Genomic DNA, 24,613 nt, shown 5'->3' with positions numbered 1-24,613 from the left:
AGTGAAGGTTACAAATGATCTTCTTATGGCCTCTGACAGTGGACTCATCTCTGTGCTTGTCCTTCTTGACCTTAGTGCAGCATTCGATACTGTTGACCATAATATCCTGTTAGAGCGATTAGAACACACTGTAGGTATTACAGGTATTGCACTGCAGTGGTTTGTATCATATCTATCTAATAGACTCCAATTTGTGCATGTAAATGGAGAGTCCTCTTCACACACTGAGGTTAATTATGGAGTTCCACAGGGTTCAGTGCTAGGACCAATTGTGTTTACATTATACATGCTTCCCCTAGGCAGCATCATTAGAAGACATAGCATACATTTTCACTGCTATGCAGATGACACCCAGCTCTATCTGTCCATAAAGCCAGATAACACACACCAATTAGTTAAACTGCAGGAATGTGTTAAAGACATAAAGACTTGGATGGCCACTAACTTTCTGCTTCTTAACTCAGATAAAACTGAGGTCATTGTACTCGGCGCTGAAAAGCTTAGAAATATGGTATCTAACCAGATTCTTACTCTGGATGGCATTACCTTGGCCTCCAGTAACACTGTGAGGAACCTTGGAGTCATTTTTGACCAGGATATGTCCTTCAACGCACATATTAAACAAATATGTAAGACTGCGTTCTTCCATTTGCGCAACATCTCTAAAATTAGAAATATCCTGTCTCAGAGTGATGCTGAAAAACTAGTTCATGCATTTATTACTTCCAGGCTGGACTACTGCAATTCATTATTATCAGGATGTCCAAAAAACTCATTGAAAAGCCTTCAGTTAATCCAAAATGCTGCAGCAAGAGTACTGACAGGGACTAGAAAGAGAGAGCATATTTCTCCTGTTTTGGCTTCCCTTCATTGGCTTCCTGTTAAATCCAGAATTGAATTCAAAATCCTGCTCCTCACATACAAGGTCTTAAATAATCAGGCCCCATCTTATCTTAATGACCTTGTAGTACCATATCACCCTATTAGAGCACTTCGCTCCCACTCTGCAGGCCTACTTGTTGTTCCTAGAGTATTTAAAAGTAGAATGGGAGGGAGAGCCTTCAGTTTTCAGGCCCCTCTTCTGTGGAACCAGCTTCCAGTTTGGATTCGGGAGACAGACACTATCTCTACTTTTAAGATTAGGCTTAAAACTTTCCTTTTTGCTAAAGCATATAGTTAGGGCTGGACCAGTTGACCCTGAATCCTCCCTTAGTTATGCTGCAATAGATGTAGGCTGCCGGGGGATTCCCATGATGCATTGAGTTTTTCCTTTCCAGTCACCTTTCTCACTCACTATGTGTTAATAGACCTCTCTGTATTGAATCATATCTGTTATTAATCTCTGTCTCTCTTCCACAGCATGTCTTTTATCCTGTCTTCCTTCTCTCACCCCAACCGGTCGCAGCAGATGGCCGCCCCTCCCTGAGCCTGGTTCTGCCGGAGGTTTCTTCCTGTTAAAAGGGAGTTTTTCCTTCCCACTGTTGCCAAAGTGCTTGCTCATAGGGGGTCATATGATTGTTGGGCTTTTCTCTGTATCTATGAAGCGCCTTGAGGCGACATTTGTTGTGATTTGGCGCTATATAAATAAAATTGAATTGAAAATTGAATTGAATTGAATTCCCAGTCACAGATGCCCTGTCCTGGCAGTGCTCTGTCACGGGGGAGGAATCGGACCCCGGACCCATTCTCCCGGTCGCCTTTGTGATTGGAGCTGTTTCTTGGGAGATTGAGTCACTCATCCAGGAGGCGCAAGAAACCGAACCAGATCCAGGAACCGGTCCACCCCGCTGACTCTTTGTTCCTTCGGCCATCCGCCCTCAAGTAATCCATTGGGCTCACACCACCCGTTTTTCGTACCATCCAGGGGTCCTCCACACCATATCCTTCCTACGATTCTACTTTTGGTGGCCCACTATGGCTAAGGATGCCAGAGAGTATGTATCAGCCTGTTCAACGTGCGCCCAGAACAAACTTTCCAACCATCCTCCGCCAGGCCTTCTTCAGCCTCTTCCCACACCGGCCCGATGGTCGCATATCTCGCTGGATTTCATCACAGGACTGCCGCCCTCTGCAGGTAACACCACTCTACTTACCATTGTCGATCATTTCTCCAAAGCTGCAGACTTCCTCACCCTCCCAAAGCTCCCCACTGCCCTGGAGACGGCTCGGCTCCTTGTGTTCAGGCTCCATGGGATCCCCGAGAACGTCGTCTCAGTCAGAGGGCCGCAGTTTACATCCCGAGTATGGAGAGAGTTCTGCTCCGCCCTGGGGGCCAAGGTCAGTCTTTCTTTCGGATTCTATCCACAGAGTAACGGACAATCAGAGCAGGCCAACCAGGCCTCACATAATCAATCGACCTGGAGTGAGCATCTTCCGTGGATTGAATACGAGCACAAAAGCCACACCTCTACCGCCACAGGCAAGTCTCCTTTTGAAGCATCCCTGGGTTAACAATCTCTCTTTCTCTCTCTCTCTCTCTCTCTCTCTCTTTCTCTTTCTCTTCTGTCGACTACTGGGACATAGACCTTTAGTGATCCTCTCAGCTCCCATTAATCTGTGCTTGTATATTTTGAAACTTTGAGTAATTTCCCTCTTCTGTTTGATAGTTTTCCTCCACGGACCTGTGACCTCCCTGCTGCGTGGACGTGTGTGTGTTTGGACGTGGGGACGAGAACGAGTGCAAGAGAGTTTTCCCCTCACTGTATATATTCTGCACTGGTGTTGTAAGTAAACTGTGTCCCTGCTATCGACCATGACAGACTGAGTGTGAAGTCTACCAAATGGAGGGTAAGTTCAACATAAGAAGCCACATAGTCAATTAGCTGTTGCAGGTTAGTGTTGATAAATTTGATGTGTCACAGTACAAAAATAAATATGGTAACATCCAAGCATGAGTACTAACAGACCAGCTGAATAATAAAATCACTTAAATTGAAGCTGTCTGACAAAATTAAATAAGCTAAAAGATCTCAAAAAGCAACACATCACAATATGTCTTCTTTCAACACCTTGGTGCCTGTTGTGGAGCCACCAAGCTGAAGAGTCCAATTGGGCTTGGTTTCCTGTAGGACTCCGGAGGCAGCTGATAGGAACCGACAGCCCAAGTGGAACACAGCTCCGGCAGTGGCTGAAGCAAAAACCCGAGTGTGGAAGGAGTTCGGAGAGACCAGGTAAAAAGACTTTCGGACTGCCTCGAAGATATTCTGGTAAACCGTCAGGCAACTCAAGAGGGGAAAGCAGGGTTCTACTTGCACTGTGTATAGTGCGGGTAGTGTGCTGCTGACTTCGACTGAGAAAATTGTCGGGCGGTGGAAGGAATACTTCAATGACCTCCTTAATCCCAGTGGCATGTCTTCCATGGAGTAAGCAGAGTCTGGGGACCAAGGGGATGACCTGCCAATCTCTGGGGTAGATGAGGTCCGCCCTGAGTTCCTGAAGGCTCTGGATGTAGAGCTGTCTTAGTTGACACGCCTCTACAATGGAGATCAGGGGCAGTACCAGGGTGGTGATTCCCATCTTTAAGAAAGGGGACCGGAGGGTGTGTTCCAACTACAGGGGAATCACACTCCTCAGCCTCCCTGGGAAAGTCTATGCCTGTTAAGGTTCGATGCAGGGGACTCAAATGCAGGACTCCTGAATCAGCTGAACACAAGGGTTTATGTACAGAGTTCACCAGGTGTATATACAGGAGGTGCAGGGCAGTGCTATATACAACAATGTGAGGAATGTGAGGAACGGGGCTCTGGGGAAATCCAAAGGGGGGAATCACTCGCTCTCCAACTCTCCACATACACGACGGCAGTTCCTTCCATCACACTTGACACACAGATTCACACGGGAAAGGTAATCCAGGGGGTCTGTAGAAGAGGAAACAGGAATGAGTACGATATTCACAAAGACACTTGGCTTATCTTAAGCTGTAGCTTGACTCGCACTGACGCATGGTAGACAACAATCCAGCAAAGACCAGCAGTCACCTCCTCGCTTAAATGCTGATGGTCTTGATACAATACAATACAGTACAATACAGTTTTATTTATATAGCACATTTAAAAACCCGAAGGCAAACCAAAGTGCTTCACAGTAATATGGAGAGTCAACATAAGTTAATAACAGGGTACAAATCGGGCACTAGCACAGACAGGATAGAGGCACTAACAGACCAGAAGAGTTAGATAAATACAAAATCCGCTAAGAAGACAAAAACAGCAGTAAAATTAATAATAAGAAGATAGAATAGAATAGAATAATCCTTTAATTGTCCCACAAGGGGAAATTTGGTTGTAACAGCAGCCAAAAAGACAAATATACTACAAACAGTACACAGGACACGGAACAGAAACATACACAATTTTTCTTACATATTTACATTAAGGACAATGGTTACTATAAACAGAGTACTGTACAGTTATTAAATTAAATAAAAAATAATTACAGGTAAGAGGCAAACCAGGTTGTAGTGCGAATTGGTTAATTAACTAACTTATTGCAGTTACAGCATTGATGTAAACATCTATGTTTGTTGGGAGCAGTTCAGATTGTACAGTCTGACAGCTGCGGAAACGCTCCTTCATGCATCTAGGATGCAGCAGTCTGTCACTGAAGGAGCTCTGCAGTTCAGCAACATCTACATGCATGGGGTGGGAGACTCTGTCCATCAGAGATGTTATTTTGGCCAGAGTCCTTCTGTCTCCCACCACCTGCACTGGGTCCAGGGTGCATCCCAGAACAGAACTGGCCTTGCTGATGAGTTTATCCAACCTCTTCCTCTCAGCTGCCGATAAACTGCTGCTCCAACATACCAGACTGGAAAAAATGACAGATGCCACCACAGAGTCATAGAAGGTCTTTAAAAGCGCTCCCTGGACTCCAAATGACCTCAGCCGCCTCAGCAGGTAGAGTCTGCTCTGACCCTTCCTGTAAAGAGCATCAGTGTTGTGGCTCCAGTCCAGTTTATTATTCAGGTGAACACCCAGGTACCTATAAGAGTCCACTCCCTGGATGTTCACCGGTGTCAGTGTGGTGGGTCTGCGTCTCCGGAAGTCCACCACCAACTCCTTCGTTTTCCCGGCGTTGATCAGCAGGTGGTTCTGCTGACACCAGTCAACAAAGTCCAGAGTCCACTGTCTGTACTCTGAGTCGTCCTCACCTGTGATGAGGCCGACTATGGCAGAGTCGTCAGAGAACTTCTGTAGGTGGCAGCGTGGGGAGTTGATGGAGAAGTCTGCAGTGTAGAGGGTGAAGAGGAACGGTGCCAGCACAGTTCCCTGTGGGGCCCCCATACTGCAGACCAGCGCAGACCAGCACACCACCAACATGTGCAAATCTGTCTCTGTTCTATGATGTCATCAGAAAGTGCATGCTATTGTTTGGGGAAAAGACTTCTCCTGTTCTCCCGTTCTCTGCTGTAGTGGCAATTGTCTCCCTTAAGATGGTCTTTAAGGGCATTGTCGGTATGTAATTCTGTTCCATCCTTACTAATGAACAAATCTACTTGTAGAAATGTGATTGCAGTGTTTACTTAATAGAAATGTTTGTAAAGAGAGGATTCGCTAACGTTTTTGGCTAGACAAGTCATTTGTACTGTTTTTGTGTATTTGTCTTCATCTATGATTTCTAAGAGCATTTTATGTTATTTCTCAGTTTTACCCTACTTCAACTGGCCTAAGTAAAAGGAGTGAAGTCAAACCCTCTTGTCTGCGTGGTCATTTTGAAGAGGAGTTTAGTCTGAATGTCGACTCTAGCAAGGCGTTAGAGGCAGAGGACATTACATCACCTTTAGCTGTAAATTGTGTTTAGTGTTATTCAAAAGATGAAGGCACACACAAGTTTTTTTTTGTTTTAGTTTGGGGTTTGTTGTTTACCTCTGTAGTAAGTCAAGTTCTGGCAGAAACCATTTTTGTGTGGTGCCTGTAGTAGTACCCATGGTTTTGTTTGTTTGGTTGTTTATATGACTGATAAAAAGAAAGTATAGTTTATGTGCTTAAGGAAGAAACCATCCTGCTTGATCTATTAACATTCCTCGGTTGTGCACAATATCCTTTCTACATTAAATGTAAAGTATACTATTGAATACTTTAGATAAATATTAAATTATCTAAATATCTAAAATCTTTTAGATTTTGACAGCATCCATGCAAAACATGGAATATGTGTAACTGCAGCTGCTTCTGTCAAAGAAGTAATATTAGGAAAAATGATTTTACTACTACGACTTCTTCTAAAATGGGAAAAGTTCTTTATTTCCTTGTTTTGTACAGGAAGAGGAAGGAGCTGATTGAGAGCATTAAAAGCTACAAACCCACAGTCAGCTCTGTGACCCAGCCTCGGGTTTTGCTCATTGGACCAGTCGGAGCTGGAAAGCCCAGCTTCTTTAACTCTGTCAGCTCTGTATTCAGAGGCCACGTCACCAGCCAGGCGATAGCGGGCTCCTCCTCCACCAGCCTCAGCACACAGGTCTGTGTCTGCTGTCTGATGATTTCCACTTATTGTGACTGATTTCAGTGGTCTGTCACTCATTCTCATTGCACTGTAAACAGTTTCGCACCTACTCTGTGAAAGATGGGCATGAAGGGAAACCTCTGCCAATAATCTTGTGTGATACCATGGGACTGGAGGAGACCAAAGGGGCGGGGCTTGACATTGACGACCTCAGCAGCATCCTCAATGGTCACCTGCCAGAACGTTATCAGGTGCTACATTATATCAGCGGGACACTGAATGTATGAAACACTGATTTGTCAGCAGTCGACTCAAATTGTGTCTCTGTTTCTCCTCAACTGTGTCATTTAGTTCAACCCTTCAGCTCCTCTGCATCCTGAGGCCCACGGCTATCGCACATCTCCTGGACTCAAGGACAAGATCCACTGTGTGGCCTATGTTATTGATGCTTCCAAGATCTCCATCATGCCCACAGGGCTGGAGGAGAAGCTGGATGCTATCCGCAGAAAGGTCAACTTAATGGGTCAGTAGAGTTGAGTCAACAAGGTTCCTGATAGCGTTATTGCGGCTTCCCACTCTCATTTTCAAGTATATTTTGTGACAAAGAGAAAGACACATCCACACTCACACTCTCTCTCACACAAACTCACATACACACACACACATACACAATGTTGATTTATTCACCTGTGTATTTTTGAAGTTTTGTGTTCCAGGTGCAGCATGTTTGTTTTCTTACAGGCGCGGCACTTGGCAATACATTGTGCATCCTTTTATCACACACCCCTCCCTTTTTTCCCTGTCTGTCCTGCTTTAGACATTGTCACACTGTATACGACATATAATGTAATAACTGAAATAACACAAATAGATATGAATAAATAATCAGATAAAATGAAGACCTGAACAAGAGGAGCATTTAGAGAATTTATAGATCTGATCTTGAAAAAGCAAAATGTGAAGCACAACACTGCATTCAGATCATTATTATGATTGCAAAAGCTGCCAGATAGGTCAGGATTTAAAGGAGAGAAAAAACCAGTGCTCCCCAAACAATACCTACCTAATTATCAGCCTGTTAAAATGAATGAATGCAAATCATTAAAAACCTGTATTTATCAATGCAAAGAAACATCTCAAATGTTGAAATTTGTCAAATTCTTTTTTATTCAATTAACAAAAAATATAAAATTGCTAGCAGGCTAGTTTAGCAGCTGGACTTAAACCGTGTTTTTTGTGATTCATGCTGATGTGATTTGAAGGAAGCAGGTCCTCAAATCTCATCTGAATGTTACCATGTGTTTATCCAAAACACTACATAAACACCTGTGAAGATGCCCGTTCCATAACATCACACAATAACATGATCTAGCTCTGTATGACATAGATCATGATGTCAATGATTTCAGTAAAACTGGTCACACTTCAGAACAATTTCCTCTTCAACACTATTCATCTTAATTTCATCATGATGCAATTCATTATAAAGCCAGGAACAGAGGTGGTAGCAGTATTTTGAGAACATGATCAGTTACAATAACTGGACAAAGAATATGTGGAAATGCTTTAATGGAAAAACTTTTAAAGATCTTCATAAAGACTAGAGAACTATTGCTCAGAACCACTTAAAAAAGATAAATATTAAAAAATAATGAGTGACTCAAGACTCTTGCACAGTGCTGTTTTGATGGATTAATCCAGATACATGATCTTCAGATACTGAAACCTCATTATAAAAAACTATGGTATTTTACCAGTCATCTTTCTGGCTTGTTTCCAGGTATTCCTCAGCTGGTCCTCCTCACTAAAGTGGATGAAGCCTGCCCACTGGTGAAAGAGGATGTGAGAAATGTTTATAAGAGTGGTTACATTAAGGATGTGGTACGTGCTTTTTATTTTTTACTGCTATTGTGGTTAATAATAATAATAATAATAATAATAATAATAATAATAGTTTTCCTGTGTTGTGTCATACAGGTTCAGGAGGTCGGCTCTCGGCTCGGTGTGCCATTGTCCTGTGTTGTTCCGGTGAAGAACTACAGCGAGGAGTTGGAGTTGGACATGAATTGTGACATCCTGTTGCTCAGCGCTGTCATTCAGATGTTTCGCTTTGTTGATGATTACTTTGATGAGCTCAGTGACCGAATGAGCAACATCCAAACCACAGAGCAGAATGAAGTTAAGAAGCAGCTGTACCAACCCGAGTAAAAAAAAAAACAAAACCAAAAAACCTTAGTTTCTTCATCATCAGTGCAAACAGTTAAAGTTTCTAATGGCCCTGAGTTATGGATTCTTCTTCATTACTGTGACTTTTGAGTTCATTGTTATCGTAGTGGATTGTAAGTTTTGAGTGACCTCACCACGTTTACAGTTTTATTCTGATCATCTTTGAGTTTTGCTTGCTCTCTGTCTGACTGCCTTGATTACCTTTTTGTGTGTCTCATAATGAATGTGTCTTATTACCCTCCTGTCTTGGTCCAGGAAAGTTGATTCTGTTTCTGTTTGGATTGCTGCTTTATACCTTTTTGAATTTAGTCTATTTTGGAGTTTTGAATCAGCCACAACAAAGGCTCGGCTCTTTTTGAACATTCTGCCTCCATTGTCCTGTATTTGGGTCCTCATTTGCATAATCACAACAAAGTTTTAGTATTCTGTCATTTCAGACACTTTACCCTCACATCAAACTCTGTAGTAATGATACACTAATGAGTAATGGGTTTTTCCTTCAATGAATCATTTTTCAGTTGTTATCATGCCTACTATATTTAAATTAGACTGGATGCCATAGGACTTCCTGTAAATGTGACAATTAAATGATTTGTAAAAGTAGAATTTTAAAAAGAAAACATCAAAAAATCCAGGATGTTGGCTTTATAAAATAATTACAGTTATGCATTTTGATAATTATACGTCTTTCATAAATTTGCAGCTCTACACCAACACAGTGGATTTTCAAGCAATCAAGATATGATTGGAGTGCAGACTTTCAGCTTTATTTAAGCATTTTTACACAAACTATTACATTAACAGCATATGAATTAGAGCCGTTTTTATACACACAAAAATTCCCATTTTCAGAGGCACAAAATTAATCGGACTAGTCAGGATTATTTTAAACATGGGGATTGTTTTTAACACTCAGATGAAATCAGTTAGACTGCCTGAAGACTAGAATCTTTTTATTTTTATTACCAAATGCTCAGTCCTCTTTTGAGATATTCTGCCAGCCCTTTACTGCAACCATCTTCATTTGCTGCTTGTCTGGGGGTCTCTCTCTGTATTCAGTTTTATATTTAATAACTGAAATGCTGACACTGTAAGAAAATTATACAGTGTCAGAGGAGAGGATTAATGTTAATATTACATAGATAAAATGACTATTTTGCTGCAATGGCAACATGTGAAGCAGGCAGTTATTATTATTATTATTATTATTTTCTTCACTCATTCAGACAGATGGCCAAATTCCCCCACTTGGTTCTTCCGTCAGTTTTGCAGTCCTGGAAGTCAGTAAGCTCCACTCTGCCACCTGCTGGAAAAGGAATAGTGCTTTTTTTTCTACTTGCTTCAGCTGTGTTGCTTAGCTCTAGTGTGCATCCTACTATGATGCACACTATGATGCATCCTACTATGATGAAAGAGGGGGACTGGGATAATCATCTAGGCAGTACCATTGATTGGGGAGGACAGGGTCTGGCATATGGAGCTGAAAGGAAAGGAGGCAGCGCTCTTTGAAGACCCTAAACTCTTGCTGGGCCAAGATGTTGTTCATCAAGACTTCCTGCTGACACTGGAGCTCCTGCAGAGCCAAAAAGGAGCAATATTCATAAATTAGGATGAGCATGGAGGAGAGGACAAAATCAAAAGCATAAACAAGTAACCCTTTTTCAATTACTGACTTTATTTGAACGTTAGAGCAGAGACAGAACATAGCTGTGTGGAAAACTAGTTGGAGCTGGTCCAATGAGTTCTTTAACTCTGTCAGCTGTGTATTCGGAGGTCACATCAACAGACAGTCCATTTTTGGTTCCACCACCACCAGCCTTACCACACAGGTTTGTGTCTGTTGTCTAATGATTTCCAGTCACTGTGATTAATTTCAGTGATCCACTTTTTGGGGTGTAGCCAATAACACACACACAAAATCAGAGTAGAAAAAGTTATATTTTTTATTGTAACAACCACAATGTTTAATGAATCATATTTCATAACTTTAAATGCAAATATACATTTTCAATTTTAAAACCATATGCACAAGTTTTGGAGTTGTTTGTGCTAAAATGTTCCCCTGACGCACTGTTTGTATTTGCACTTTGATTTGAAGGCATTGTCACATACTCTTAGTAGGGCTTGCACTTTAAGAGTTTTTGTTGTTGTTGCACTCTCAGTACAGAAGTTGATGTATGAGAGTATGGCAGATGTGTGGCCCTCCAAGTCTGTTCTTTCTGCAAATATACCCCAAACCGTTTTGTCAAAACAGTCCTGTATGGCTGTCGTGGATTCCTCCCACATAGCAAAATTGGTATGGCCCGCATCTGACCCACACAATGTGCTTACACATGGCCCACATACCGCAAAGAATGATGGCCCTTTGGTGGCCCAGATCTGGTTTCCCAGAGGTGGCCCACACATGGGCCATCACAAGGCCAGTTGCAGACACACTGCTGGCCCTGTGCTGGCCCAGAACAGTTTCAGCTCTGGCCCCAGATGTCAGCCTAATGTGTACCTTAATCAAGCCATGTATTAACAACATGTGCCGGAACATAATAGTGCAAAAGTAACATGACAAAAATCTGATCAGACAGTGAATGGACAGATTCTTATATTATGCTTTTCTACTCTCCCGAATTACTTAAAGTACTCGATACAACACTAATCCAATCACACACTTTCTCTAAACTAAGTGCTTCCTAACTACATTCATACTGCAGATTGGAGGAGCCAGGGATCAAACCACTAACCTTCCAATCAGTAGGTGACCTGCTCTACCTCTTGAGCTACAGCCACCCAGCAGTAAACATGAGTAGGTTTTGGATAAAGGGTACACTCACAAACCTGTCAAACCTGCATTTGAAACGTTGGCTACCATATAGCAGTATAGTATTGCAACATGGCATTTTGAGTCTTCTGACTAAAATAGGAAAATAGCAACATAAATAGTGCCATCATTGCCAGACCTGGCCCACATCTGGATGACATACACCCTGCCATGACACCAGTCAGTCAGAAGTGCCAGCTTGATGCCAGATCTGGGTCAGACCCGTTTTCTATGAGCCTGGGCCACATAAACCAAACCACAATTGGGCCAGATGTGGCATGCCATCACATAAACAGTGCCATCTATGCCAGCCCTGGCCCATATCTGGATGACAAACGTCTTATCATGCCAGAAGTCAGCCAGCAGTGCTGGCTTGATACCAGATCTGGGCCAGACTTGTCTGCTATTTGGGCTAATGTTTTCACAGACAATCTGAGTATGGACCGTGGACGCCACCACAGCCATACATGAAGCCATGACAGCCCTACAGGTTTGGGGTATATTTGCAGAAGGAACATACTTGGAGGGCCACACATCTGCCGTACCGCCATTTCCTCTCTAGCTTACGAGTTATCTGTTCTAATATTTGAGCGTTATACCTGGGAGTCAAGTTCTTCTGATTTGCGGCTTACTTTTCAGAGGAGCTACGGTATCCATAGACGTATATAGTGAAAAAAGAGTTATCCCGTAAACAGGGAGCTAAAATTAATTAAAAAATGGATGGATATAAATAAATTATCATTAAATATAAATAAAACTAAAGCAATGTTTTTCGGTAATTTAAAATATAATATAGAATTACCAATTATCATTGAAGGTGTACCAATTGAAAATGTGAGTGAACACAAATTTTTGGGAGTCATAATTGATAACAAAATTTCATGGAAACCACACATCAGACACATAAAAACCAAAATTTCCAGAAGCCTCGCAGTTTTGAACAAAGTGAAACCATACCTTAATAAAGATTCACTTCGTACTCTGTACTGTACCCTGGTTCTTCCATATCTTACATATTGTGTGGAAGTGTGGGGAAACACATATAAAAATACAACTAATCCATTAGTCACAGTACAGAAACGAGCACTGCGTATTATTCACAAGGCTGGTTATCTAGATCATACTCACAAACTCTTTCTTCAGGCAAAGTTACTTAAATTCCAGGATCTGGTTAATTACAATACATCTATAATCTTATACAAAGCCTTTAATAAACTTCTACCTACAAATTTACAAATTATATTTGAAATTCGAGAAAGGGTTTATAATGTGAGAGGCTTCGGGGAATTCAAATTACCCAGAACTCGAACAACCCGTAAAGGTTTTTGTGTGTCTGTATGTGGTGTGAAAATCTGGAACAGTCTGAGTTTACAACTGAAACAATGCAAAAATATTCACAGATTTAAATTCCTCTACAAACAGTTGGTCTGGTCACAGTATACTCAATGATGGTTTTAGTGTGCTCTGTAATGTCTGTTCTCTTACCATTGCTGGTATGGATTCCAAAAAAAAAAAAAAAAAAAAGTGTGTATGTATGTATATGTGTGTGTAGATATATATGTATGTATGTGTGTTTGTCACTATGTAATTATTATTGCCTGTTACCTGTGGTAACGCAATTTATAATTATTATATATTCTGTATTTAGTTATGATGGTTCTAATTGTTGTTGCGAGCTGCCGTGGAGATGCTTGCTTGCTTTTTTTTTGATGAGTGAGTATAGGGGTGGGATTTAATAAGTTTTCTTCGTCCCACTCCTTTTCAGGTAATTTTTGTTTTTTGTTTTGTGCACTTTATGTTCAATATATGTATTTTTGTTGTGCCTGAAATGAATAAATAAATGAAATGAAATGAATGAACAAGATAATCAACATCTGTGGGAGTGGGATTCAGGTAGCTGTTCTGCACTGTGTTGGTACAGGGCATTAAAGATGATAACAGTGGGTGAACTTTATCCTTTAACTTAGTTACAGTCCATTCAGAAAGACATCTACTGGGATGAAGTCTACTTCTCACTGCTGTGTAATCAATCATTGTAAATGTTAACAGGAAATTATCAGACAAGAGAGGGTATTCAGGAAACACTGTTAAATGTTTTGATGTATGCTCAATCATCCAGGTAAGTAAATCCCCAAAAGTTGGTCATCTGGACGTAGCGTTTTCAGTGGGAGGAACATTTCGTCACTCATCCAAGTGACTTCTTCAGTCTCAGCAGACTGCAGGTTTATCACTTACAACTATGAATCCCAAGCTAGTAAGAGTCAAGTGGCAGCTGCTGTACAAGGCCAGCATCCATGGTTTCAGTGGTTCAGTATTTCAGTATCTTACCAAAGATGTCACAAATATACTCCCACTGTGTCTATGAGCTACAATAACTCTGATTTTGTTTCTGGAGGCTACACCAAACAACTTTTTAGTCAGTCTGAACCGTACGTGAATGATGATCAGGCTTTTCTTTTTACCTTCAATGATAAATAGCTAGTTACTGGTCCTGGAAATGAAGTGAGAATGATAGCTAACTGTGGGTCCTAATTTGGATAAGCACTGGTTCTTGCCCACGAAAGCAAACCAGTAGTGTACAGCAATCCAAGAAATTATTACAACTTCCCCTCTGCAGAGATGTGTGGCAATGATCTCAATCTGATTGAGTGTGAAGTCACATTATCATTAGTCAATGAACTGCAAAGTAACTTCAAAATGAGCACATTTGAAATGGTCTTTAAAATATCAGTGTCATGCACATAATTGACAGGGAACTTTCTCCAGCTTTGTCACAAACTTTCACAGACCAAACAGCAAGACTGATACAATATAGAAGTCCTAGTGTTCAGTGAGCTTTTGTTTTCTCTTGTTTCACGATATTGAAGCATTTTCTCCAGTTGAAACACCAACTGACCCCCAGTAAGAGGACAGTACTTATCTAATGAGGCTGAAAAATAAGATTATTTGACGAGGTGGGCAGAAATCATTAGGAGCACAGATGAAGACCACAAGAAAGAGCAAAGGATAGGCTCTTATGGCAAAGCTGACTCTCTCCAATAGTCCAAACAGTCAGTTTCTATACCTTCTCCCTCACAGAGAGAATTATGACCTTGTTTTCTGCTTGGCCATCACCTAAGGATTTACAATTCAATTCAATTCAATTCAATTTTATTTATATAGCGCCAAATCACAACAAAAGTCGCCTCAAGGCGCTTCATAGATACAGAGAAAAACCCAACAATCATATGACCCCCTATGAGCGAGCACTTTGGCAACAGTGGGAAGGAAAAACTCCCTTTTGACAGGAAGAAACCTCCGGCAGAACCAGGCTCAGGGAGGGGCGGCCATCTGCTGCGACCGGTTGGGGTGAGAGAAGGAAGACAGGATAAAAGACATGCTGTGGAAGAGAGACAGAGGTTAATAACAGATATGATTCAATACAGAGAGGTCTGTTAACACATAGTGAGTGAGAAGGGTGACTGGAAAGGAAAAACTCAATGCATCATGGGAATCCCCCAGCAGCCTACATCTATTGCAGCATAACTAAGGGAGGATTCAGGGTCACCTGGTCCAGCCCTAACTATATGCTTTAGCAAAAAGGAAAGTTTTAAGCCTAATCTTAAAAGTAGAGATAGTGTCTGTCTCCTGAATCCAAACTGGAAGCTGGTTCCACAGAAGAGGGGCCTGAAAACTGAAGGCTCTCCCTCCCATTCTACTTTTAAATACTCTAGGAACAACAAGTAGGCCTGCAGAGTGGGAGCGAAGTGCTCTAATAGGGTGATATGGTACTACAAGGTCATTAAGATAAGATGGGGCCTGATTATTTAAGACCTTGTATGTGAGGAGCAGGATTTTGAATTCAATTCTGGATTTAACAGGAAGCCAATGAAGGGAAGCCAAAACAGGAGAAATATGCTCTCTCTTTCTAGTCCCTGTCAGTACTCTTGCTGCAGCATTTTGGATTAACTGAAGGCTTTTCAGTGAGTTTTTTGGACATCCTGATAATAATGAATTGCAGTAGTCCAGCCTGGAAGTAATAAATGCATGAACTAGTTTTTCAGCATCACTCTGAGACAGGATATTTCTAATTTTAGAGATGTTGCGCAAATGGAAGAACGCAGTCTTACATATTTGTTTAATATGTGCGTTGAAGGACATATCCTGGTCAAAAATGACTCCAAGGTTCCTCACAGTGTTACTGGAGGCCAAGGTAATGCCATCCAGAGTAAGAATCTGGTTAGATACCATATTTCTAAGCTTTTCAGCGCCGAGTACAATGACCTCAGTTTTATCTGAATTAAGAAGCAGATTTACACCCCTGATAAGCAGAAGGAGTCCCACTATCTGTTTAACGTCTCCCATTATAACGGCCTCACTGTGTTAACATTCCCCATCCCCATTGTAGGGTGGCTGTAGCTCAGGTGGCAGAGCAGGTCAGCCAAGCAAGATAGCAAGATACTAACCCCATATTTGCCTACTGGTGGTGGTCAGAGGGCCCGGTGGCGCCTCTGTCAGTGCGCCCCAGGGCAGCTGTGGCTACAATGCAGCTTGTTTTCATTTAAAAAATGGGTTTGTTTTAAAACTTTTGTTTGTGTGATTTTAACATTTCTGTGAAAGCTTTAACAACAACAAACGCTGCACATAGGTAAAGTAAGTAATCTTGTTTCTCAATGAAATGGATAAAATATAATTCTGAATGCAACACAAATGTGATTCAGAAATATGTTATTAAAGGTTTTGACATTCATTCAGTGCTTTCAGTTTTTTCTTTCACAGCATAAAATGAAATTTACGTGGTTCAGTCATCCTCACCCTGCACAGATGGCCTTCCTCACGTTACACAGCATTACCCAGTGTACACCGTTCTTTCTTCCATCTCCATTACTGCTTTGACTAAAGTCATCACAAAGGTTAACTTGGAGCTGGAGCAATCTGGGCTTCTCCGCTCTTATAGTTTTCTTATTGTTGATTTTTACTCTTTGGGGAGAATTCTTGTTGAATTAATTAATAATGATCAAATGCTCTAACACTCACCTCCTTCTGAGCAAGTCGCTATTTAATCGATCCAATTATGTTAATGTGGTTTACTTCACTCTATCTTCATACTATCACTAGTATGAAGAACAATGACCCCTCATAAAACGTAAGCAAAAGTCTAAATAATTTATGATGTGTGGCCCCTGGGTTTGTTTTATATGTGTTTTAAACTGAAAAGCCAGCGGACACCGTGTTTTATTTTGAAATCCAGCGTGTTCCAGTCTGAGACTTTCGGTTTCGTTTCTGCGGCCTGAAACTGCTTGTCACATCTGAACAAGACATTTGTGATTTCTTCTCTTTTTTCCTCAGCTCTCTATAACAGGAGGTAAAACTGAAATGATTAAAGAGATGCATATTGATAAGATTTTGATTCTGATTAGATTATGAATGCCATGTGATGTAGTTCATTGGTAGTTAATTAATGAATAATAGTGTAATTATTGTTCGCGGATTTATTTATTTAAGTAACATGTATGAAAATATTCTAAAAGTACCTGCAACCTGTAAAAATGGGGTAAATGACTGATGAACAAGTAGGAGAACCATTTGGCACAGTTTATAAGCTGGGTGTGGTCTACCACGAAATACAAAGTTATGCTTCATATCATGCTGTGGTACTGTGCATCTTACTCTTATTCTTATTATTATTAATAATAATAATCTGAGGATATTTAGTATTTTAAAGAGAGACAAAATATGAAGGACATGACAAAGGGATCTGTGGTAAACTAAATCAGGCTTTCCTATCACCAAGTTTTCAGCAAGAAATGCATAAGAAAGAATAACATAAATAATTCTAATGCTAATGACTTGGAAATTCTAATCATGCTGTAGTGTTGCTTTAAGTTTGTGTGGTTTAAAACAATGTAGTTTTGACCATTTGTGTCTGTTTTGGTTCAATGAGCTCCACAAATTCATTCACTGTCCTTTACTCAGTTCAGAAGTCCAAGTCCACTATGAACCCCAGACTAACACAAAGCCAGCAGAGAACAATCTGCGCTCAGCTCGGAAGAGTCAAACTAAAGCTGCTGTACAAGGCCAGCATCCACGGCTTCACCGGTGCAGCATTTCACCAAAGATGTGACAACCACTCTCCCACTGTGTCTGTGGGCTACAACAAATCTGGTTTTGTGTTTGGAGGCTACACCAAACAACCTTTTAGTCAGTCTGGACAGTACGTGAATGATGATCAGGCTTTTCTTTTTACCTTCAATTGTGAAAACCTCATCAAATATCCAGTTACTAGTACTGCACATGCAGTGAAAATGATGGCTAACTCTGGGCCTTATTTTGGAGAAACACTGGTTCTTGTCAATGCAAGCCAAGCAGTAGCATACAGCAATCCAGGAAATATTTACAACTTCCCTGCTGCACAAATGCATGGCAATGATCTCAACCTGACTGAGTGTGAAGTCTACCAAGTGGAGGGTAAGTTCAGTATGAATAAGCATGAATAATCACATTTTCATTTAGTTGTCGTAGATGAGCAGTGATACATTTTAGGTGTGACAGTCTATAGCTAAATATAATAAAATGACTCACAAATCTTGACTAGGTGACCGTGAAATTTATTGGGATTTATTGTACAAGAATTAATATATATGATTTACTGTCTGTGAAGGTTCTCAGTCATCCAGGTCATTGTAGGTCAGTCGTAATATATATGATTTACTAAAAACCAAGCTAAGATTCAACCTGATGACATTTTTAGCACATTAACTGTGCTACAAAGTGCACCTAAAACACACACACACACAATATGATATTTATCATTAATTTTTTCTCTTTAACAGGAGCAACTGAACTTGAGAGACCATGGAGGACTGTAAACTGGGAATCTGAGTAGGTTTGATAGAACCACCATTCTGGCATATCTGCAAAATTCAAATGACTTTGCATGCCACCCGTACCTGAAACCGCATAGAAGTATATATATGTATATATATATATATATATATATATATATATATATATATATATATATATATATATATATATATAAGTATTTTAGATTATGATTGCAAACCATGCACAATATTATGCAATATTGTTTGCTATGCTTGCTTGTAACTGCAACTGTTTCTTTCAAAGAAGTGACAGTAGTACAAATTATTTCACAGTCAATATGACTTCTAACGTTCTTTATCTCCTTTTTTTGTACAGGAAGAGGAAGGAGCTGATTGAGAGCATTAAAAGCTACAAACCCACAGTCAGCTCTGTGACCCAGCCTCAAGTTTTGCTCATTGGACCAGTCGGAGCTGGAAAGTCCAGCTTCTTTAACTCTGTCAACTCTGTATTCAGAGGCCACGTCACCAGCCAGGCTATCTCTGGCTCCTCCTCCACCAGCCTCACCACACAGGTCTTTGTCTGGTGTCTGATGATTTCCACTTATTGTGACTGATTTCAGTGGTCTGTCACTCATTCTCATTGTACTGTAAACAGTTTCGCTCCTACTCTGTGAAAGATGGGCGTGAAGGGAAACCTCTGCCAATAATCTTGTGTGATACCATGGGACTGGAGGAGACCAAAGGGGCGGGGCTTGACATTGACGACCTCAGCAGCATCCTCAAAGGTCACCTGCCAGACCGTTATCAGGTGCTATATTATATCAGCGGGTCACAGAATGTATGAAACACAGATTTGTCAGCAGTCGACTCAAACTGTGTCTCTGTTTCTCCTCAAATGTGTCATTTAGTTCAACCCTTCAGCTCCTCTGCATTCTGAGTCCCACGGCTATCGCACATCTCCTGGACTCAAGGACAAGATCCACTGTGTGGCCTATGTTATTGATGCTTCCAAGGTCTCCATCATGCCCAAAGGGCTGGAGGAGAAGCTGGATGCTATCCGCAGAAAGGTCAACTTAATGGGTCAGTAAAACTGAGTCCCTCTTCAGTCTCATTGTATTCTTTTTTTCTGAACAAGATTATGTGGAATGTACAATCCATGCCATGTAAACAAAATCAAAAGAAAATGCAGTGATGTGTAAATCAAAGTTCGTGAAATTATATATTTTTTAAAAAGTATACCAAAAAATACAATAACATAACTGACGGCAGATCAGTTTTGCATCCAGACTGTTTCATGTGATCAAAGTTTTCAACTTCAGCTCATTTGATCTTCAATGAGTCCAGATGTGTTCCTAAAATCCTTACAGTCCAATACATAAACATCTCTGGCAGTCTGGAAGTGATCTTCCTGCTCCTTTGTTTCCAGGTATTCCTCAGCTGATCCTCCTCACTAAAGTAGATGAAGCCTGTCCACTGGTGAAAGAGGATGTGAGAAATGTTTATAAGAGTGGCTACATCAAGGATGTGGTGAGTTTGTACTTTTTTCTTCTCTTTTTTAGTGAGTAAAAAATTAGATGAGGGTACTAATACTTTTTTCCTGTGTTCTGTCATACAGATGCAGGAGGTCGGCTCTCGGCTCGGTGTGCCGTTGTCCTGTATCATTCCAGTGAAGAACTACAGCGAGGAGTTGGAGTTGGACATGAATTGTGACATCTTGTTGCTCAGCGCCGTCATCCAGATGTTTCGCTTTGTTGATAATTACTTTGATGAGCTCAGTGACCGAATGAGTAACATGCAAACCAAAGACTAGGAAAAGACCGAGGAGCCGGCATAAGCAAGTGATGAAATATCCCTGAAAATAGTTCATTTACCTGCAGGTGACCCTGCAGAGTGATGGTTACCAGTGTTGACAGAGGTTTGATATTGTGAATATTGGGAGATACCTTGGCAGGGATATCCAGAGTCTTACTTCAGAAATTTAGTGAACTGATTACTAAGTTTAATTTTATCTAGCAGTAGAAAAAATTGGCATTGAGGATACACCAAGACATTTTTATTTAATTTTATATATTTTATCATAAATGAATAGGTCTGGCAAACTAAAATATCATGTTATTACCAAAGGCATCATAAAGAGGTTTTTTTATGTTGCACAAACATTTAAATTTTATTTATAAATGTATTCAGTATCTTAATGTATTTTGCTTATTTTTTCTTTATTAAATGTGGCTAAAACTGTGGCTACTCGCCAACAGTGTGATGTTTTCCCATCAAGTCCTTTCATGAACTGTTTCCCTACATCAAGCTTTGTAGTATTTATCAGTTTCTTTTTTTCCCCTGAAACTTGTTTTCAGATGTTTTCATGTCTAATCATAACGTTGACATTATTTACATTCACCCGTGTTTCAGCTTTGTCAGTGATGGTCCTTACTGAGCAGAGTGAATGCAGTGAAGCTTTTATTAAATTAAAAAATGCAATCTGTGCTGAAAATGTTTATGTCAGTATAACTACTTCAAATGAGTCATCTAAACCAGTATTCTGTAGTAATAGCACAAATAAAATGCAATGTAACAACACTACTGTTATGATTTATACATTTATTTTTGTTAAAGTTGAACATGTGTGTACAGGAATGTGCAAAGTTTTGTGAAAAGCATCAGTACTTGATGCTTTTTACTAACAAGAAAAACATTTTAAATATGCAGGTAAATGCAGATTAGTATGTTGCATAATGCCAGTTTGAGATTTCATGAGTAAACAGAGAAAGTGGCATTAACTATTAAGTAAGTAAAGTGTTTTTTTTTAAAGCGCAAGAAAATCAAATTAATAAAAGCTAGAAGTCAAAATAGTAATGTCACGGGTCAGATTCTCTTTTTTCCTGTTTCATGATATTGAACCATCTCTTCCAGCTGAATCACCAGATAGTCCACAGTGAGAGGACAGTATTCATCCAAGGATGCTTCTAAGGAAAATGTCCAGTAAAAGCTTGTTTGTTGACATGGGCAGAGATCATTAGCACAGGAAAAGTGCAGAGGAGAGGCTGTTAAGGAACAGCTGGCACTAACTGAGAGTTTAACAGTTAAAATGAAACATTTACTCAGGAGGCAGACACTATGTCTACTTTTAAGATTAGGCTTCTTTCCTTTTTGATAAAGCATATATAGGGCTGCATCAGGTGACACTGAATCCTCCCTGCAATAGGTGTAGGCTGCCGGAGCATTCCCATGATGCATTGAGTATTTCTTCTTCAGTCACCTTTCTCACTCACTATAGTTAACAGACCTCTCTGTATTGAATCATATCTGTTATTAATCTCTTTCTCTCTTCCACAGCACGTCTTTTATCCTGTCTTCTTTCTCTCTCCCCAACCGGTTGCAACAGATGGCCGCCCCTCCCTGAGCTTTGTTCTGCTGGGGGCTTCTTCCTGCTAGAAGGGAGTTTTTCCTTCTCACAATGCTTCCTAATAGGGGTCATATGATTGGTGGATTTTACTCTGTATGTATTATTGTAGGGTCTACCTTACAATATAAAGCGCCTTGAGGCGACTGTTGCTGTGATTTGTCACTGGCACTAGAATTGAATTGCCACTAAAGATAAAGATAAACCATTTTGAACAATCAAAGCTGTCCGATGATGCCTCAAAGTTTTAAAAAGAAAAATACGTAAGAATGTTGAGTCTCAGTGTGGAAAAGTTCTCCTTGCAGCAACAGATAAATCGCCAGTCCTTTACCTGTTGCAGAACGGATCTTCCACTTCTTTTCTGAAGTCGTTGTTATCATGTGACCAAAGGGGAGGGCAGACCAGACAGAAAGCTGCAAAAAAAAAAAAAAACTATTAAATTATATCTGAAAAATCCAGAGCTGTGAGGAGACTAATCATCCCTAACTAAATACTACATAACCATCTAATAAGAACCCAATCCTAATATGTCCTCACAATTCCTCACAAACACTATCAAGTGCCATTACCCCAATTAAAATTTGTTAGCATCCATTTCTTAGCATTTCTTAGCTGACTTGTACCTTTACAGGTACAAGTCATTCTTTAACTTGGGGGAGACTGTAGGTAGGAAGTGACACACTTTCAAAATAAATGCATGCAACCAAAAAAATGCAACAAAACTACACAATAAAACGCACATAATAAAATATTAAAATGGCTTTCACCCTAGACAATCACATAACCAAATACAACAATGACTGTGTAAATCTGAGTCCTTGTTCATCAGCTCATCAATGTGATCTGAGACCTTTAAGTCTTTTGTTTGATGTCCAAATTAAGGAGTTTAAACTAACTTTAGTTGTATACTTGGCCATCTGTCTTCTCTCCATTTCAATTCATCTTGTCATTTTACAACATACAGTTCACTGGCAACAATAATGCTATCACACAGATACTGAGGATTCACAGTACTGCAGCTGATGGGAAATTTTTATGTGGTGTTATCATCCAAACAGACCAAATTTCTGTATTTTTTTTTACGTGTGACCAACTTCTCATGAAACTACTGATACTGCCATCACCTTTAGCTATACCTTGTGTTTAGTACTATATAAAGGGTGAAAGCACACACAAGTTTGGTGGTGGGGGGGTTTACCTCTTTAGCAAGTAAGAACCAGTCTAGTCAAGTTCTGGCAGAAGTAAACTGCTTTTGTGTGGTGCCTGTAGTGGTACCCGTGGTTTTGTTTGGTTGGTTGTTTATTACTGATAAAAAGATAAAGTATAGTTTATGTACTTAGATAGCAGTTGTCAGATTTGACTTCAGTAAATGGTCTGTATTTGTAGTATGCTTACTTAGTCCCTAAGGACCCCAAAGCACTTTACACTACATTCAGTCATTCACACACTGGTGATAGCAAGCTACATTGTAGCCACAGCTGCTCTGGGACACACTGACAGAGGTGAGGCTGCCAGACACGGGCACCACCAGTAGGTGGGGTGAAGTGTCTTGCCCAAGGATACAACGAGTGAGACTGAGCCGGGGCTTGAACCGGCAACCTTCCGATTACAAGACGAACTGCCAACTCTTGAGCCACGATCGCCCCAGGTGATAGCTGTTTTAATATAGATTAATACTACAGGAGTATTTCAGATCATGGAAAATGAATAAATCCATGTGTGGGAGAGCTATTCTATGCACTGAAGAGGCTTGATGATAGATAGGGGGCCAGTTAGAAGTTAACTGAGATCGAATGTATTTAAAGTAACTTAAAAAGGCTAAATGTTATGATTCACCAAGTTCTGGTGAAGGAATGCAGGAGAAAATAAAGTCAGCTAATTATAATCAAGACCTGTTTAAAATGCTTTTCAGGCTACATATTTAACGTGTCCTTTAAGCTTTAAGTTTATTGTTTATGTTTGTTTTTAATAGAATAGACAGATTCATTCAGAAAACCTGTTTAAAACTGTTTTCACAACTGAATAAATTATTGCACTCTTTTTTGAGAAATTGAATAAAGACAACATGAAGGGTAAGTTTACTATAAGAAGGGCAGTAATCCGATTACTTTTTTCAAGTAACTTGACCAACACTGTTGCTGATGAATCTCTTTCTCTCTTAAATCTATTGGTGTTCTTTGAATTTTAATACTTTTGCCTTTTTTCTAAATCTACAAATATCCCAGCTGTAAAATTCAATTGGCAGCAAATTAATTAGTGGCAAAAGAAAAAAATCTGTAAACTTGTACACTCTACATTTATACACTTCCAGATCATTGAATTCAGGTTTTCCAAACACTTCCATGGCCACATATGTATAAAATCAAGCAACTAGGCATGTAGACTGCTTCTACAAACATACACACAGTGCACAGAGGTCCCCAACCTTCAGCAGAGTCAATCGCTACAGAACTCCAAACTTTATGTGGCCTTCAATTTAGCTCAAGAACACTGTGTGGAGTGCTTCATGCGGCTGCATCCAAGCCATGCATCATCAAGTGTAATACAAAGTGTCGGATGCAGTGGTTATGTGATGGGGATGCACGCCACTACTGGACTCTGGAGCACTGGAGACATGTTCTCTGGAGTGATGAATCCCACTTCTCCATCTGGCAATCCGATGGGTGAGACTGGGCTTGGCAGTTGCCATGACAATGGTACTTGTCTGGAGTTGTCCTTGGCCTCTTTAATGCTTCAGCACACCAAGACATTTTGTGCAATTTCATGATCCTAACTTCTTGGAAACAGATGGCTCCTTCTTGTTCCAACATGACTACACATCAGTGTGCACAGCAAGGTCCATAAACATGTAGATGAGCGAGTTTGGTATGGAAAAACCTGACTGGCCTGCACAGAGTCCTGACCTCAACCTGACAGAGCATCTTTGGG

General features: G+C 40.4%; 2 protein-coding genes across 2 annotated transcripts; both read left to right on the top strand.

Annotated features, from left to right (window-relative positions):
* The first annotated feature begins 3,208 nt into the window (after positions 1-3,208).
* On the top strand, positions 3,209-9,238 carry LOC102780672 (interferon-induced protein 44-like). The gene is made up of 5 exons (XM_087852709.1): positions 3,209-6,456; positions 6,540-6,692; positions 6,793-6,964; positions 8,222-8,322; positions 8,419-9,238. The coding sequence occupies exons 1-5, from the start codon at positions 6,151-6,153 to the stop codon at positions 8,647-8,649; spliced, it is 963 nt and encodes a 320-aa protein (XP_087708835.1). The 5' UTR covers positions 3,209-6,150; the 3' UTR covers positions 8,650-9,238.
* An 8,159-nt stretch (positions 9,239-17,397) lies between these two features.
* LOC102780958 (interferon-induced protein 44-like) lies at positions 17,398-20,846 on the top strand. The gene is made up of 7 exons (XM_087852275.1): positions 17,398-17,926; positions 18,292-18,340; positions 18,662-18,857; positions 18,941-19,093; positions 19,194-19,365; positions 19,712-19,812; positions 19,901-20,846. Exons 1-7 carry the CDS (start codon positions 17,398-17,400, stop codon positions 20,093-20,095), a joined length of 1,395 nt encoding a protein of 464 aa, XP_087708401.1. The 3' UTR covers positions 20,096-20,846.
* Positions 20,847-24,613: the final 3,767 nt, after the last annotated feature.

This window comes from Neolamprologus brichardi, chromosome 15, assembly GCF_056152115.1.
Source record: "Neolamprologus brichardi isolate AB-2024 chromosome 15, ASM5615211v1, whole genome shotgun sequence".
In the NCBI taxonomy this organism is placed as follows: domain Eukaryota; kingdom Metazoa; phylum Chordata; class Actinopteri; order Cichliformes; family Cichlidae; genus Neolamprologus; species Neolamprologus brichardi.
This window is presented reverse-complemented; position numbering and strand designations above follow the sequence as displayed.